At 46.3% G+C, this 18,593-nt stretch overlaps 1 protein-coding gene across 1 annotated transcript in view; it reads left to right on the top strand.

The window, feature by feature from the left end:
- The window catches only part of dlgap4 (DLG associated protein 4), a 246,338-nt gene that overhangs the window by 110,680 nt on the left and 117,065 nt on the right, over positions 1 to 18,593 (top strand). Inside the window, exon 3 of the mRNA XM_033041285.1 lies at positions 11,373 to 12,379. Within this exon, the coding sequence (XP_032897176.1) occupies positions 11,432 to 12,379 (948 nt within the window). The 5' untranslated portion in view covers positions 11,373 to 11,431. The remainder of the gene's footprint in view (positions 1 to 11,372; positions 12,380 to 18,593) is intronic.

Here is an 18,593-nt window from a genome sequence, read left to right as displayed (position 1 = left end):
CAGGAACGGGGTACTGATTGGGGATGATCAGCCATGATCACATTGAACGGCGGTGCTGGCTCGAAGGGGCGAATGCCCTACTCCTGCACCTATTGTCTGTTGTCTATTGTCAATGGATTTATCTAAAGATACTGTTCTCATTTTGAACCAATACTAATTTTGTGCGGGAGAGTTGATGCTGACTTCATGTTATTGGTTATTACTGTTCACATTGCCACTGTCAATGTGGGGACCAACCACATGTGGTCCCTGATGACACGTGCCACCAGGTGAAGCAGGAACAGCTTCTTCCCCTCCGCTATCAGGCTTCTGAATGGTCCTTCCATAAGCTGGGGTACTGTCTGATTCACCTCTACCCCATTGCGGACATTGGACTGTTTATGTAACTGATGCGCTACAATGCTGAGAATTATATTTTCTATTCTGTACCTTCCCCTCTGCTCTACCTATTGTACTGGAGTTGGATGTGTTTGTATTTGTGTACAGTATGGTGTGATCTATTTACCTCGTTACCAGTGACTATAATTACCCTGAACCTGAACCTACAGAACTCTAGAAAATCCAGGTCCCATCTTGCAGTTGGCATTTGCTTGCTGAAGCTGGTTTGTATAGGCATAGCGCTCTGGATTGGACGATCCCAGTGCTGGGTGTATCCAAACCCTCTCACACATCCAGTGTGTCGCGGTCATGTTGCAGGACAAGCCTTGTCACTGACACTGAGTGGCCAAAACTAACATCAAGTATTGTGACTAGGCGTGTGAAGAACTATTGATTTAGTGCTATGGTGATACAAGAGATTAATCATTTTTTTAAATGATAAAAAAGAATAAAAATAATAGCTGTCAAAATTACATTTTTGCATCAACCCTTACAAAGTTCCAGTATTTTATTCAGGATGCTTTAAAATACATCTATAAATTCTCTAATCCTTCGAATTCAATTACAAATTAAAAATGAACTGGAATCTGAAGCTGCAAATTAATTAGACGTTTAGTATCAGTTCAAGATATTACAGTTGTGGTCTAATTGTAGACTAAAATAGCGAGGCAATCTGCATGGCAGCATAATGTACAGCATGGTACTGCATGGCAGTGGATGGTACTGCATAGTGGTGTACTGTACTGCATGACACTGCATGTTACTGCATGGTCGTGTACTGTACAGCATGGTTGTGTATGGTACTGCATGGTTGCTTACTGTACTGCAGGGTACTGCACGGTATTACATATTACCTGTCAGCGTACTATAGACTTTTGACATTGCATTGTCACCCAGAGAAAATATGCTGCTTCTAGTACGAGAGGCTCCTTTGAACAGGGACATGGTTTGTATGTTTCCACATTAGGCCATTGAAATGTTTTTACATGTTGTACGATTCTTGGTCACGCAGATCAGAGGATCTCCTCAACTCCAGTTACTGTTACGTTTCACGCAGGTGGCGGCGATATTTTCTTGAGTACTTTGCTTTTCCAAGTGCAAAATGTGCTCGGAGATGTATAATTGACAACAGTTCATGTAAAAATAACCATGTAAAGTATTGTAAAGGCCCAATTAACAGAGAGAGTCAGTGGCAGCATAGCAGAGATGCTGAGGCAGTTTGTGCTTCAGGCTACTTGCCCTTCACTTGGCTCCTGCATGTGTGAGAGAGACTAATACCATCGCACGTTACACAAGATGAATCTAAATTGCCTCAATTTAAGCTTAATTGGCGGCAAACTATTCTGAACATTCCTGAGGATGTCACATTCATTCTCAATCATTGCAGTGTCCTGGGTCTCCACTCTTCACTCCATGGCAAATATCGCACAACAGCAAGATCTATCCAAGAGAGGGTGGGGTGAAACATGAAGGGAATGGACAGGGGAGATTTGGAATATGCGCCAGAGTAGCCAGGTGAATGATGGTGGGGTGGGGTGTGGAGGCATGGTGCGGCAGTGGTGGAGTGTTGACATGCTTATGATGGTGACTACTCATCTGCAGTTAGAAAGACCTGAGTCTAAAGATGGGTCCCGACCAGAAACATCACCTATCCTTTCTCTCCAGAGATGCTGCATGACCCACTGTTACTCCAACATCTTGAAAGACACAAAGTGCTGGAGTAACTCAGCACGTTAGGCAGCATCTCTGGAGAAAAATATCTTGTTACTCTATTTCTAGCAGCAGTTCATCGTGGAGCTCGGGATCCTCCAATGTTGTTGACGTTCCACAATATCACTGCCTCACCCACAGGACCTCTGATCCACACACAACAACCAATGAGCATTGGTGACAACACCTCCTCCACAATCATTTTCTACACCCTTGGTGATTGCAACCTTCACGTGGTCCGCCCTGTTTCAACAAATGCAATCAACCTGGCGTGCACAATCAAATAAGATCAAATAGAACAAGTTGTCCTACAACTTTAGGCTGTGCACGCCAAACGCAAGAAGAAGAAGAAGATTCTCAATGCCGTCACCCACAAAGATGAGTTCTCAACCCCTCTCTACTCCCTATACATTCACGACTGTGTGGTCAAATTCACCTCTAACTCTATCTACACCGCTGTGGTGGGATAAATCACAAAGTATGACAAAGTGGAGTACAGGAAGGAGATACAGAACTTTCCTGGTCAGGACCCTTCCTCAGACTGATTGAACTCGGCTATCGAGCTTTGAGCATTTTCTCATTGACCTTGAAAGATATTTTTCTGCCTCCAGGTGCAGTGTAATACAGCACTAAGATTGGTTAAGTCATTGTCCAGCTACCCCTATGGGTCATTACTAACCAGGAAGTACTCAGCAGGTCAGGCATTAGGCAGTTACGAGTCTGTTTCAGGCTCCACAGATAAGGTTTACAAAGTGTCGAACTACGGCACACAAACATGTTAATCCTCAGTTCTGGCATGCTGAATGCCTCCTGATGGAGTTATCAAACTGGAACAGTGGTGGCAATCTGTACGTTTAATTGAATCAGACGGATCATTTAAAATGAGCCATTAAATTACCACGAGCTGCTGTATTAAAAGAACTAATACAATAAAAAAGATAATGTATTGCTTTTGCAAGTAAATCCTTCTAAATCAATGCAAAGTACTGCTTATCTTCAGGTTCCAAACTTAGACAAATTACATGAATATTGTACTGCCTTGTGCTGAACTATTTAAAATAGCTCAAATTAAAAAAATATTTCCCCAACATTATGAAGTCAATTATTTTAGCAGGAGATGTAATGAGAATGTTAAACGATGGGTGGTGAGTGATGAGCAGTGAATGTGCAGTCATTACTCCATCTTGCTCTCAGTCCGTAGTCTCATGCCAAAACCCACTGTGTGACTTTGTCCTTCACTTGGGATGTCAACCTTGTTGTTGGGGATTCTTACAATTTCCTCAAAACAAGCCCTCGTTTCCTTCGTTACTGCGTTACATTGGCATCTTGTGAACGTCAGATTAATTTATTCTTTTCCGACTTTGGTTTGTGTCATTAGATGGTTCTTCCTGTTCATAAATTGATTATTGCCCGACCGGGAGGAATTAGAAGGAGATGACATTTGCAGAGAGAAGCAGATCATGTTAATTAAATTAGAACTCCTTTGTGTACAGCGTGTATTATTTAGTCACTGTGTATTTGGGTCGGAGCTAGATCTTTATTGTCACTGAAAGTGGACAATGCATTCCTGTTCTGGGAAACTGATCCACTTACCACTAATGTTTAGACCATGCATTGGCTCAAATGTGACGTTAGCAAAGGTCTTTTCATTATCATTCTAGATATCACCCCTCTAATACTGGTCGCTACAAGAGCCTGTCAAAGTGCATGTACCACTCATCATATCCTTTTGAGTGTTTTTCTGAAGAAAAGCAATTGCATGGATGTCAATCATTCATCTCAATGCTGTCTGTGCAGCCAGGCTAGGAATACACGATGAAACAGATAACATTTCACAAGAACATTTGAAGGAGAGAGGATTTCCTGGAACGTCGATTATTCGAGGTTGAGTGGAAACAACAATTGACAATCCTGTGTTATAAAAATAACCGTCTCTGACAGAATCTATCAGAGGTGCTGATACGTGCCAGAAACAAACCTTTTTTCAGCAATTGTGGATTTTAATTCAAAATGATTAGGAAATGTATCACAAAGAGCAATTTAATTAAATTTAAATAATTATCCAGTGAATTTTCAAATTACTCTCATAAAGACTGATTTACGCAACAATGTTTTCCTAATCTATAGTTTTGCTGCATCTTTGTTTTGGTTTAATCTAATTGTTCATGTCCAGACGTACTCTCTTGTCTTTGAAGCTGAAGGTGTTTAAGGTGTTTTCTGTTTCCCTGGTCTAACGTCTGACCCAGCTAGTGAGGTGTTCCAGAGATGATAAGTTGTGCCTGATACGTTTAGCCCAGGGTGACTGGTTCACTGTCTTTAAGGCACAGAACCTCAGTCTAGATCCTGCAGTAAGATAAGGCTATCGTTGGTGCCAAAACATAATTAGAAAAAAAGTCCAAGGTAATCTGGGTAACTCCCTCTCAATGGTACATGGTGCTACAAAAAACATTCTTTCCTTCAAATCTTTATTTTTATTTAGGATAGGAAATGTCTTTATTTACCCCTCCCCCAACCTTTCCTTGTCAACTGGTCGTTCCTTCCACCTCTCATCCCTTCTTCCTGTTATTCCCCCTTCCATCTCTCCCATGGAGTCAGCACTCTTGTCTGCAACTCTCTTTTGTTCACCTCTCATTCCCCCAGTCATTGTACACGGACCCATTCATCCAGTCTCCTGTACACGGACCCATTCACCCAGCCCCCTGTACACGGACCCATTCACCCAGTCCCCTGTACACGGACCCATTCACCCAGTCCCCTGTACACGGACCCATTCACCCAGCCCCCTGTACACGGACCCATTCACCCAGTCCCCTGTACACGGACCCATTCACCCAGTCATTGTACACGGACCCATTCACCCAGTCCCCTGTACACAGACCCATTCACCCAGTCCCCTGTACACAGACCCATTCACCCAGTCCCCTGTACACGGACCCATTCACCCAGTCTCCTGTACACAGACCCATTCACCCAGTCCCCTGTACACAGACCCATTCACCCAGTCATTGTACAGACCCATTCACCCAGTCCCCTGTACACGGACCCATTCACCCAGCCCCCTGTACACGGACCCATTTATCCAGTCTCCTGTACACAGACCCATTCATCCAATCCCCTGTACACGGACCCATTCACCCAGTCATTGTACCCACACACAACAGTCTTGTCATCTCTGCAGTGAGATTCACACTATCCTGCCATTGGTCACAGCCGTGTGATCATGCCCCAGGTTGTACCAATGAATGGTCTTCATCCACCTGACTGCACCCCGAGCTCTGTCCCTGCTCCACTCCCTCCACTGCTCCAACTCTGCTCATTGCAGCCCCCATCACAAGGCAAGATGGCGAGTCAGTGTCGAAGTCCGTGTGGAAAGACATTCTTGCCATAGAGGGAGTACAGAGAAGGTTCACCAGACTGATTCCTGGGATGTCAGGACTTTCATATGAAGAAAGACTGGATAGACTCGGCTTGTACTCGCTAGAATTTATAAGATTGAGGGGGGATCTTATAGAAACTTACAAAATTCTTAAGGGGTTGGACAGGCTAGATGCAGGAAGATTATTCCCGATGTTGGGGAAGTCCAGAACAAGGGGTCCCAGTTTAAGGATAAGAGGGAAGTCTTTTAGGACCGAGATGAGAAAATCATTTTTTACATAGAGAGTGGTGAATCTGTGGAATTCTCTGCCACAGAAGGTAGTTGAGGCCAGTTCATTGGCTATATTTAAGAGGGAGTTAGATGTGGCCCTTGTTGCTAAAGGGATCAGTGGGTATGGAGAGAAGGCAGGGATGGGATACTGAGTTGGATGATCAGCCATGATCATATCGAATGGCGGTGCAGGCTCAAAGGGCCGAATGGCCTACTCCTGCACCTATTTTCTATGTTTCTATGAATCCATGGATGGCAGATACAGCTCAGTCTGTCCAACATATAGTCACAGACATCTACCATCTGCAATGTGACATCTTCTGGGGCTCACGAGTTCTGGTGGGACAAGGAGGTACCACAGTGTAGCGGGACAGTTCAGAAATCTGAATTAGTCAATAGGTTGAATGTGTGACCCCCCCCCCCCCCCCCCCCCTCCCCCTCGGGCTAGTGTCGACACCGCCCACAGCCAGAGAATTCCTTCTGGTTTTCTTGTTCATTGTTCCGTTGTGACAATTCGTGGTTGTAGTTCTGACCAAGATCATTATAAAGACATTGCTGGCACATGAAGAGTTACATTCAGGACAAAGGATGGTCGGGACTCATGTTGCAGGGTAATACAAAGCTGCCTTGACTACTGGTTAATTAGACAAACGAGCCTAATGGGCCTTGTCTTCTGTAAAGTTACAGCTCACAGTCATCCAATTAATGTTTACACTGATGCTTCCTGGAATAATGTGGACTTCGAATCACAAACATTGTTCTCGTTACATGGAGAAAGTTGCCGTAAGCCTGGATTTAGAACTTAATTTGTTTCGATTCAAGTCGAGAAATTCCAATTATGTAAAATAAATCAGCAGAAAGTGAATGCGTTTTCTGAGTGACTTAACTCCTGTATTTCTCAAACAAACGGATTCTATAAGTTTTGTTCCATTTTGTTGGCTGCAGCATCCATGGCAATGACTTTAATCAGTGGGTAAGATGCGACACCTCCTCATTGCACATCAGCCTGGATTTGTCTGTACGCCTGTCAGATAATATAAAGCTAACACATTTTGTCAGATGTTCCTTTCAATAACACTAGCATCTGCTCAGTGGCTGAGATGTGTCACTGCTGCTTGGCATAGGTTGTCTCCTGTTTGATGTCACCCTTGTGAACATTGCTGCTCTGTGGAGGGGCTCAGACAACCAAAGGTCCACCATGCCTTGTGTAGTATGGGACCATAGAAACCCTTGATAGCCTCACCTGCACAGGGATGGCCAGCACTCTACAACAAGCTCATTGTCGCTGCCCATGTAGGTTTCAATCTGACTAACTTTCCCCGATTCCTTGGTCATGTTCTACACACCTGGTTTTGGGAGTTTATCTGCCATTTTGATCAGCTAGATGTGGATTGATATTATTCCTCAGGGTTAGAATCTGCATCAAAGTTGTGGATGGATCGAGATGTGAATTTTAATCAGAATAAAAACATGACAACAAGGCAGGCATCACCCTTGGCTACAGATGTTACTAGAAACCACTCTTACAATGTTGTAGGTTTCACAAAGAGTTTGCAAGATTCTTTTAAAAAAACAATTTTTTACATCCCAACAAGATCTTCTCCACTAAAGAACAGCAGATTGTATTTGTGTTTCTTTACTTTTCATCAATTCTCCGCATCGAGTGCAAAGTCAAGTGAAGTCTTTGAGAACTACTTTGGCATTCGCCAAAATGTTTCCTCAACACCTCCTGGGAACGTCCTGGGAATCCACGACCATAGAGCCATACAGTGTGGAAACAGGCCCTTCGGCCCAACTCATCCACACTGGCTAACAATGTCCCAGCGACACTAGTCATAGTGATACAGTGTGGAAACAGGCCCTTCGGCCCAACTCATCCACACTGGCCAACAATGTCCCAGCTACACTAGTCCCACCTGCCTGCGCTTGGTCCATATCCCTCCAAACATGTCCTATCCATGTATCTGTCTGATGGCCCTGTCCCAAGGTACGAGTTCATTCCAAGAGCTCTCCCCAGTTAAAAAAAAATCAAACTCGTGGTAAGCACGGAGAATGAACGTAGCGGGTACGTCGGAACTCGGGGACGTCTCTTAGCGCTAACGGCAGGTACTCGCGAAGACTCGCTAACGGCAGGTAAGCTCGGGAAGACTCGTGAAGATTGTTCAACGTTGAAAAAGTCTACGAGAGCCCCGAGTACCGATGAGCGGCCATTACCGTAAATCTCCGAGTTCGAATCAGGACACACTCGGGAGAACTTTTGGAATGAACTCGTACTGTGGGACATGGCCATAACTGTTTCTTAAACGATGGGATAGTCCCAGCCTCAACTACCTCCTCTGGCTCCACTTCAATAACAATGTGGCTGCTGTGTTGCTGTGTTCCAGGACTCTCTGTTTGCAGAAGCTATTTAAAGAAAAGAAATTTACTAAATCAAAACATTTACACGGCCAATTCTGAATGCATTAGATTTGAAATATGTGGATAAATTATTTGCAATTGGCTGAGAACGTTGACAAGTGAGAGCTTGTGTGGAGATTTGGCAGATGTGCTTCGTGTGACATTAACTGCATGGGCTCATCTCAAAGTTAAAGGCAACTGGTGTAACTGTGGAGGTCAGCTGTTCATGATGAAGGGGCAATTATTGGTGTTTAATGAGCCAACCAGTCACAATTATTGCTTCATTCTGATCAGCTGTTTCAGGCCATTATCTCAGACATAAACTCTCCACCAAATGCCCAATGACAATTGGATCCTCCGCTTCCTCTCCAGCCCAGTAGATGTTCTTAACCTGGCGTGAGATGAGCAACACAGCCTTCAGGTCTCCATGACTTTGGTCAGAGAGCAGCATCTATTCCCCAGACTGCCAGTACTCACCACTATGACATTACTCCTTACTCCCCCATATGCCTGGTGACTGTGCCAGGCTGCTGTGGACAGTAAGTGGGCCCCTCTACTCTTCCCAAAACCTCTACCTGTTGGTCAGGTGCTTGGCCTGTTGTGTAAGAACCAGTATCTGCAGTTCTTTGTTTCTACATTTTCACTGGATTATTCCCTGGAACTCTGGTCCACTCTATAGGTGCTTGGGGGTCAGCATTGAGGGGGCAACATTGAGGTGGGGGGGGGGCAACATTGAGGTGGGGCAACATTGAGGTGGGGGGGGGCAACATTGAGGTGGGGGGGGCAACATTGAGGTGGGCGGGGGGCAACATTGAGGTGGGGGGGGCAACATTGAGGTGGGGGGGCAACATTGAGGGGGGGGGGCAACGTTGAGGGGGGCAACATTGGGGGAGCAACATTGAGGGGGGGGCAACTTTGAGGGGGGGACATTGAGGGGGGGGGGCAACATTGAGGTGGGGGGGCAACGTTGAGGGGGGGTCAGCATTGAGGGGGGTAACATTGAGGTGGGGGGGCAACATTGAGGGGGGCAACATTGAGGGGGGCAACATTGGGGAGCAACATTGAGGGGGGGGCAACATTGAGGTGGGGGGGCAACATTGAGGGGGGGGGCAACGTTGAGGGGGGCAACATTGGGGGAGCAACATTGAGGGGGGGCAACATTGAGGGGGGGCAACTTTGAGGGGGGACATTGAGGGGGGGGCAACGTTGAGGGGGGGGTCAGCATTGAGGGGGGTAACATTGAGGTGGGGGGGCAACATTGAGGGGGGCAACATTGGGGGAGCAACATTGAGGGGGGGGCAACATTGAGGTGGGGGGGCAACATTGAGGGGGGGCAACATTGAGGTGGGGGGGGCAACATTGAGGTGGGGGGGCAACATTGAGGTGGGGGGGCAACATTGAGGGGGGGGGCAACATTGGGGGAGCAACATTGAGGGGGGGCAACATTGAGGGGGGGCAACATTGGGGGAGCAACATTGAGGGGGGGCAACATTGAGGGGGGGCAACATTGAGGGGGGGGGCAACATTGAGGTGGGGGGGCAACATTGAGGGGGGGGCAACATTGGGGGAGCAACATTGAGGGGGGGGCAACATTGAGGGGGGGGCAACATTGAGGGGGGGGCAACATTGAGGGGGGTAACATTGACAACAGTGACCTGGTAATAACAATGGAAGACGTTTCCAACACAGATTGCGAGGCCAATCAACATCAACTTTGTGCCAAGTTTAGTGTTTATTCACCTGGAGAACAGGTTAGATGGTGCACAGCATGTTGAGCTTCACCTGGTGAGCTTCACCTGGAGAGCTTCACCTGGAGAGCAGGTTAGATGGTGCACGGCATGTTGTGCTTCACCTGGACAGCAGGTTAGATAGTGCACGGCATGTTGTGCTTCACCTGGACAGCAGGTTAGATGGTGCACGGTATGCTGAGCTTCACCTGGGGAGCTTCACCTGGAGAGCTTCACCTGGAGAGCTTCACCTGGAGAGCTTCACCTGGAGAGCAGGTTAGATGGTGCACGGTATGTTGAGCTTCACCTGGAGAGTAGGTTAGATGGTGCACGGTATGTTGAGCTTCACCTGGAGAGCAGGTTAGATGGTGCACGGTATGTTGAGCTTCACCTGGAGAACAGGTTAGATGGTGCACGGCATGCTGTGCTTCACCTGGAGAGTAGGTTAGATGGTGCACGGCATGTTGTGCTTCACCTGGAGAGCAGGTTAGATGGTGCACGGTATGCTGAGCTTCACCTGGGGAGCTTCACCTGGGGAGCTTCACCTGGAGAGCTTCACCTGGAGAGCTTCACCTGGAGAGCTTCACCTGGAGAGCTTCACCTGGAGAGCAGGTTAGATGGTGCACGGTATGCTGAGCTCAGTCAAAGTGCTGTTACTCAATAATCATTTTCATTAATACAACAAACCTGCGCGTCACATTTACATAACGTTCATCATCTCAGTGGAATAGAACAACGTAACACAACGCTGACCTTGAGAATCCACCTCTCAGATTAACACGAGTCGCTACATATTAACATGTTATGTCATTCCCTCGGTGATATCTTGTTCAACAGTTACTTGATACAATAAAACCGGTTACAGCCATTCGGCCCATAGATCTCTGCTGGCCAATAATGGATCCTTTAAGTTAGTCCCACTTCCCGTCACTGTGCACATGACACCTCACTCACTCTGGGTCTCTGCAGAGAAGGAATGTTTGTGCATCTAGTGTGCATCATTTAGTCAGTTCCAGCCCACCAATGTTTGCTGAATGAAGTGTTTTTTCTGCTCAATTCCTCTCTAATCTTTCCATCAATTTATTTAAATCCTCGTGCACTAATTATAACTGAAGCAGGTCCTTATACTCAATATATTCAGGGCTGTAACTTGTTTTAACTATGGTCCTTTTTATTAATAGTCAAGCTTGTTTATAGCATGAAAAGCCGGGATCACTCAATAGACAATAGGTACAGAAGTAGGCCATTCGGCCCCTCGATCCAGCTCGCTCTCCCACCAACGTGCTAATTGTGACATTCTTCATCAAATAGTGTATTGGACTTTTGACTCCATGTAGATTGAGATAAAATAATCTTCTCCTTTAGTGAGACAGAACCTTACCTCAATAATCAAAGTCAAAAGATTTTAGTTATCACAAAATGTAATGACATGCACAAAAAGCACTAGAATATGTTGAGAATGTCATTGTATTTGCAGCCCGAGATAGATTTATTTTTGTGCCTTCTCTTTCCAGGTTCATCTGGAGATCTACGTGTGTGGGAGACAAGAGATGATATTTGAATCTGGGCAGCAATGAAAGGTTTAGGAGCTAATCGAAGCCGTCACCTCTCTGACAACTGCGACCCTACAGAGCAGATGTACCCCAGCCCAATGCAGGAGAGGAACCCCTACCTGTTGACTCCTGTCGACCCCTATCAGATGGAGCAGCATCGCTTCCCCTCCTCTAATGCCATGCCGGCTGACTGTCTGCTACCGCTCAATAACCAGATTGCCAGCAGCACCTTCCCCAGGATCCACTACAACTCACACTTTGACCTCCCAGACGAGTGTGCTTTCACCCCCAACACATCTGGCGGTAAAATTAACCGGCTTCCCGCCAACCTGCTGGACCAGTTTGAGAAGCAGTTGCCGATGCACCGGGATGGGTTCCACACACTGCAGTTCCAGAGGAGTGATAAACATCGCAGCGAGAGTCCGGGCCGCATCCGCCACCTTGTACATTCTGTGCAGAAGCTCTTTGCCAAGTCTCAGTCCCTCGAGGGCTCGGGCAAAGGGAGTCTGAACGGCAGCAAGTTCGGCTCCGACGACTCCAAGCAGACCAAGCGGAGCAAGAGCAAGGATCGCAAGTTGGAGTCAAAGCGAAGAACGAGGACCAACATCTCCGGCTGGTGGAGCTCAGACGATAACCTGGACAGCGACAACTACAACTATCGCAATCCCATGAGTTTAATGACACTGGGGAGACGGCCTGACCACGGGCCCGCTAAATACCTGATGAATGCTTACAACACTATCAGTGAACACACCCTCAAAGCTTCAAAAAGCAATAATGACCTGAAGTGTTCCCCGTGTGTGAATATCCCCATCAACACCGACTCCAAGTACATCAAGCGCGGCTCCTGGTCCACGCTCACCCTTAGCCAGACCCGAGAGGTTTGCCAGAACTCAGCAGCCACCATGGACAGGGCAATGCTAAAATCCAGATCCTATCACCATGACCTGGCATCTCAGTATCTGAAGGTAGGCACCAACATCCACAGCTCTCTCCAGTCCTCATCAACAGGAACGTTCACCCATAATACCCAGCCCACTATCACCCCCACCCATCACATGCACCCCGACCCCCCACCCATCACATGCACCCCGACCCCCCACCCATCACATCCACCCTGACCCCCCACCCATCACACCCACCCACCCACCCTGACCCCCCACCCATCACACCCCACCCACCCATAACACCCCCACCCATAATACCCAGCCCATTATCACCCCCACCCACCCCAACCCCACACCCCACCCATCACACCCCCACCCATAATACCCAGCCCATTATCACCCCCACCCATCACACCCCCACCCATCACACCCCCACCCCAACCACCCACCCACCCACCCATAACTTAGAGATTCGATTCTGGTAATTAAAAACTGAGCGAATAAGAAATTAATTTGGGAATGAAAGCAGATGTATTTATGTACAATATATAAATAGTTGAAAGCTGTGCAGCAGATCGATAAGGTCATTACAGCAGTTAAACCCCTTGAGTTTCAGGACATTGCTGATTTAAAGATCAAAGCACTTTTCAGGATGATAGCATAGTTCATAATGGCTCGAGATAATCCTGCAATGTCACTTAACCTGACCCAGAAGGAAATTATATTCCTTCATTCTTTGTCTCCCCATCTCCCTCCCCGCTCCTCTCTCCTCCTCTCTCCATGTCCCCTAACCTCCCTCTCTACTTCCTGTCTCCCACTCTCTCCTCCACTCTTCGCCACCCTCTGGATTGTCGCTTGTGTCGTTTTAAGAATTGCTTTGTTCTGATTCTGAAGATATTTTATCTTTCCCTTTAAAGGTTAAATGGGGATTAAGGTTTAATGTGAGTAAGGGATATTCAGGCATGTCTACCTGGTGAACCATTGTGGTGAAGGGCAGTGTGAAATGCCTTCTGCCACATCCTGGATGAACAGTTAATCTGATGTGTTTAGGGGAGTGTATGTAATTTAAATAGCAGTTATTTATTTAGTAATGATACTGTTCCAAATGAGAATCGACCCGTGAAGCTGTTACGGGAAGCCTATGTGGATTTTTAATTCAAGAAACTGGCTAACATTGAAGACGGGATTCATGTTTAAGAAAGAACTGCAGATGCTGGTTTAAATCGAAGGTAGACACAAAATGCTGGAGTAACTCAGCGGGTGAGGCAGCATCTCTGGCGAGAAGGAATGGGCGACGTTTCGGGTCGAGACCTTTCTTCAGTCTGAGGGAGGGTCTCGACCCGAAACGTCACCCATTCCTTCTCTCCAGAGATGCCGCCTGTCCTGCTGATAAGACAGAATGACCCTAACCCTAATGCTTGTATTGATGAACAAATAGTCCGCACACTCCCCTCCAAAAAGGAACAGGTTTTTAACCAGTTGTGTTTGAGTGCTGTGGACCCTACCTGCAATGACCAGGTGGTTGCAAGGTTGCAGATTCTGCACACGATACAACCTGGTCCGTATAGGTCACTGATTCTTGGGCACAACTGCCCCTGACGTTGGGACATGTACATTCACAACAGAGCGACTGTCAGAGAAACTGTACTGCCCACTGGAAATCAAACAAGTGGATCCACAGTTAGGTTTCAGTCTCTGAGGCTTTTCTCAAAACCTGTCAAACAAATGGGCTGGAAATCAGGGATTAAAGATGAAAGGTGTGTGAACTGTCAAAAACACAACAAAACATAATAGACAATAGACAATAGGTGCAGGAGTAGGCCATTCAGCCCTTCAAGCCAGCACCGCCATTCAATGTGATCATGACTGATCATCCCCAATCAGTACCCCGTTCCTGCCTTCTCCCCATATCCCCTGACTCCGCTATTTTTCCCTATCTAGCTCTCTCTTGAAAGCATCCAGAGAACTGGCCTCCACCGCCCTCTGAGGCAGAGAATTCCACAGACTCACCACTCTCTGTGAGAAAAAGTGAGTGTTTCCTCGTCTCCGTTCTAAATGGCTTACTCCTTATTCTTAAAGTGTGGCCCCTGGTTCTGGACTCCCCCACCATCGGGAACATGTTTCCTGCCTCTAGCGTGTCCAAACCCTTGACAATCTTATATGTTTCAATGAGAGACCCTCTCATCCTTCTAAACTCCAGAGTGTACAATCCCAGCTGCTCCATTCTCTCAGCATATGACAGTCCCGCCATCCCAGGAATTAACCTTGTAAACCTACACTGCACTCCCTCAATAGCAAGAATGTCCTTCCTCAAATTAAGGGACCAAAAGGACCTCTTTGCTCCTATACTCGACTCCTCTTGTTATAAAGGCCAACATGCCATTCGCTTTCTTCACTGCCTGCTGTACCTGCATGCTTACTTTCATAGACTGATGAACAAGGACCCCCAGATCCCGTTGTACTTCCCCTTTTCCCAACGACGCCATTTAGATAATAATCTGCTTTTCTGTTTTTGCTACCAAAGTGGATAACCTCACATTTATCCGCATTAAACCTCATCTGCCATGCATCTGCCCACTCCCCCAACCGGCCCAAGTCACTCTGCATTCTCATAGCATCCTCCTCACAGTTCACACTGCCATCCAGCTTTGTGTCATCTGCAAATTTGCTAATGTTACTTTGAATCCATCCAAATCATTGATGTATATTGTAAATAACTGCGGTCCCAGCACCGAGCCTTGCGGTACCGCACTAGTCACTGCCTGCATTCTGAAAGGCACCCGTTAATCCCTACTCTTTGTTTCCTGTCTGCCAACCACTTCTCTATCCATGTCAGCACTCTACCCCCAATACCATGTGCCCTAATTTTGCCCACTAATCTCCTATGTGGGACCTTCTCAAATGCTTTCTGAAAGTCCAGGTACACTACATCCACTGGCTCTCCCTTGTCCATATTCCTAGTTACATCTCCAATTCTAGAAAATTAGTCAAGCATGATTTCCCCTTCGTAAATCCATGCTGACCCGGACCGATCCTGTTACTGCTATCCAAATGTGTGGCTATTTCATCTTTTATAATTGACTCCAGCATCTTCCCCACCGTCGATGTCAGGCTAACTGGTCTATAATTCCATGTTTTCTCTCTCCCGCCTTTCTTAAAAAGTGGGATAACATTAGCTACCCTCCAATCCACAGGAACTGATCTGAGTCTATAGAACATTGGAAAATTATCACCAATGCGTCCACAATTTCTAGAGCCACTTCCTTAAGTACCCTGGGATGCAGACCATCAGGCCCTGGGGATTTATCAGCCTTCAGTCCCATCAGTCTATCCAACACCATTTCCTGCCTCATGTGAATTTCCTTCAGTTCCTCTGTCTCCTGTCATTGATTTAACATCTGGTCATTCCTTTGCTCCATAGATGCTGCCTCACCTGCTGAGTGTCTACCTTCATTTTTTCCAGCATCTGCAGTTCTTTCTTAAACATTGATTTAACCTTGAAACCCGTTGTTTTCTTTGTGACAAAAGCATTTTAACCCTGTTACCTGCACTGTGAAACCTCTATGCAGATGTAACGTACCAGCTGGCTCTGACTGCTATCATGAGCGATGATGTGTGGCTGACTGTGGAGGATTACTCACTCGTGAGTAATAATTCCAGCAATTATCCAGTGTTGGCGGTACTGCCATATTGCTAGAAGGTTCTTCATCTATTGATGTTATTCATTTTAAAGAAATAATCAATGCAGATGATAGAGAATGGAGGAAACTTTGTGAAAAAAATGATGTCAGTTTTTCAAATGATAGATGACTTGGGTCAGAGTCGAGAAAAGATTCAGGTCCTTCCTCTTTCCGAGTCTGAGGAAAGGTCTCGACTCAAAACGTCACCTATTCCTTCACTCCAGAGATACTGCCTGTCCCGCTGAGTTACTGCATCTTCTGACTGTATTGATTTTGTTGATGAAGTTTACAACTTGGGCCCAATCTGCAGTGCACAGATTTGCAGACTAGAACATTGTGTTGGTGTTTCTGGTCACGTCTCAAACTTCTGCTGAGAGATGATTATCACAACAGTAGATGATTCACGATTATGTTGGAGTGGGCAGCTTCTCTGACTGGCTTTCTTGTTTTACGCCGAGCCATGTAAATGGGCTATTGTCAATGGATACTAAATGTATCATTCTGTGAAATCATATTGTGTAAAACTCTTGTTTCTAATGCACACAAATCTGCAAAACCATTAGTTTGTGGTTTCCTCAAAAATGTAAAATGTCTCCAAAGAATCTTAAGTAGAGGGAAATATTCTCAAACATGAAATAGCTCTATCTGTGGTTCTATCGGAAATGAAAGCTGTAAGATGTTTGAAGCCGTCTTGTGCAAAGCACAGTAGCCCAGTGGGAGATACTCGCGGGAGTCTTTCAATCCCTTGAAGACCTGAATACTGATGAAGCAAAGGAAAAGATTCTGATGATTCATTTTCAGATCTGAAGCTTGAAATTTTGTCTTTCATCTTGGGTAAAAAGCACATTGGCCTTAAAGCTGTTGGTGCTGAGGTGCCAATGCCATGAGTATCAAACTGTGACATTGGCATTAAAGGAAGGCACGGAAATAATCGGTTGTAGAAGTCAGTAATTACCACAAAGTTTCAATTGTTAGTAACTATATTGTGATATATAACCTGTTATATAATGTATATATATAACCTGTAATATAGAATATATTTATAACGCCATATAGAATATATATGACCTGTAGTATAGAATATATATGGACTGTAGTGTAGAATATATATGACCCGTAATATAGGCTATATATGACCCATAATAGAATAGAATAGAATAAAATAGAATAGAAGGCCTTTTATTGTCATTCAAACAGACAAGGTTTGAAAGAAATTTCATTCCTACAGTCTTGACATTCGAAAAAAACCCAAGACCCACACTTAACACAATTTACACAAACAGTGAATTTCCACACCTCCTCACTGTGATAAAGGCAAAGTCTTATCTCTTCCCTTGTTCTTCTCCCGCGGTCCAGCAGTCCAACTGCAGCATCAAGGCGACTGGAGCTCGCGATGTTAAAGCCCCCGGAGGGCGATGATAAGTCCCGCGGTGGTTTAAGCCGCGCCTGGGCGATGTTAGGCCCCGCTCCGATTCATTTAAACCCCATGATTCAGGCGGGCGAAGTTGCCGTTGCGGGAGCTCCGAAAAGCAGTCTCCCACCAGGGACCTGCGAGCTCCCGATGTTTCTGTCCACCGGGCCTGCGGCCGGAGCCTCCGAATCTCCGGTCGGGTTGCAGCCACGCGCCACCACAGCTCTTCCTGCTCCGATGCTCCGCGATGGTGAGTCCGCAGACTCCGCGATGGTGAGTCCGCAGGCTCCGCGACTGGAGTCCTCAGGTTGGTTCCGGTTGGAGGCCGCTGCCGGTTCCACGGTATTAGGCCCAACGACACCGGAGACCCGACAGGGAAAAGTCGGGTCCCCGTACAGGGAAGAGATTAAACGGTTTCTGGAATTTTTTGAAGATGTAACTAGGAAAATGGACAAGGGAGAGCCAGTGGATGTAGTGTACCTGGACTTTCAGAAAGCATTTGAGAAGGTCCCACATAGGAGATTAGTGGGCAAAATTAGGGCACATGGTATTGGGGGTAGAGTGCTGACATGGATAGAGAAGTGGTTGGCAGACAGGAAACAAAGAGTAGGGATTAATGGGTCCCTTTCAGAATGGCAGGCAGTGACTAGTGGGGTACCGCAAGGCTCGGTGCTGGGACTGCAGCTATTTACAATGTACATCAATGATTTTGGATGAAGGGATTCAAAGTAACATTAGCAAATTTGCAGATGACACAAAGCTGGGTGGCAGTGTGAACTGTGAGGAGGATGCTATGAGAATGCAGGGTGACTTGGACAGGTTGGGGGAGTGGGCAGATGCATGGCAGATGAAGTTTAATGCGGATAAATGTGAAATTATCTACTTTGGTAGCAAAAACAGGAAGGCAGATTACTATCTAAATGGCGTCAAGTTGGGATAAGGGGAAGTACAACAGGATCTGGGGGTCCTTGTTCATCAGTCTATGAAAGTAAGCATGCAGGTACAGCAGGCAGTGAAGAAAGCGAATGTCATGTTGGCCTTTATAACAAGAGGAATCGAATACAGGAGCAAAGAGGTCCTTCTGCAGTTGTACAGAGCCCTAGTGAGACCACACCTGGAGTATAGTGTGCAGTTTTGGACCCCTAATTTGAGGAAGGACATTCTTGCTATTGAGGGAGTGCAGCGTATGTTTACAAGTTTAATT

Source organism: Amblyraja radiata, chromosome 23 (assembly GCF_010909765.2).
Source record: "Amblyraja radiata isolate CabotCenter1 chromosome 23, sAmbRad1.1.pri, whole genome shotgun sequence".
NCBI classification, from domain to species: domain Eukaryota; kingdom Metazoa; phylum Chordata; class Chondrichthyes; order Rajiformes; family Rajidae; genus Amblyraja; species Amblyraja radiata.
This window is presented reverse-complemented; position numbering and strand designations above follow the sequence as displayed.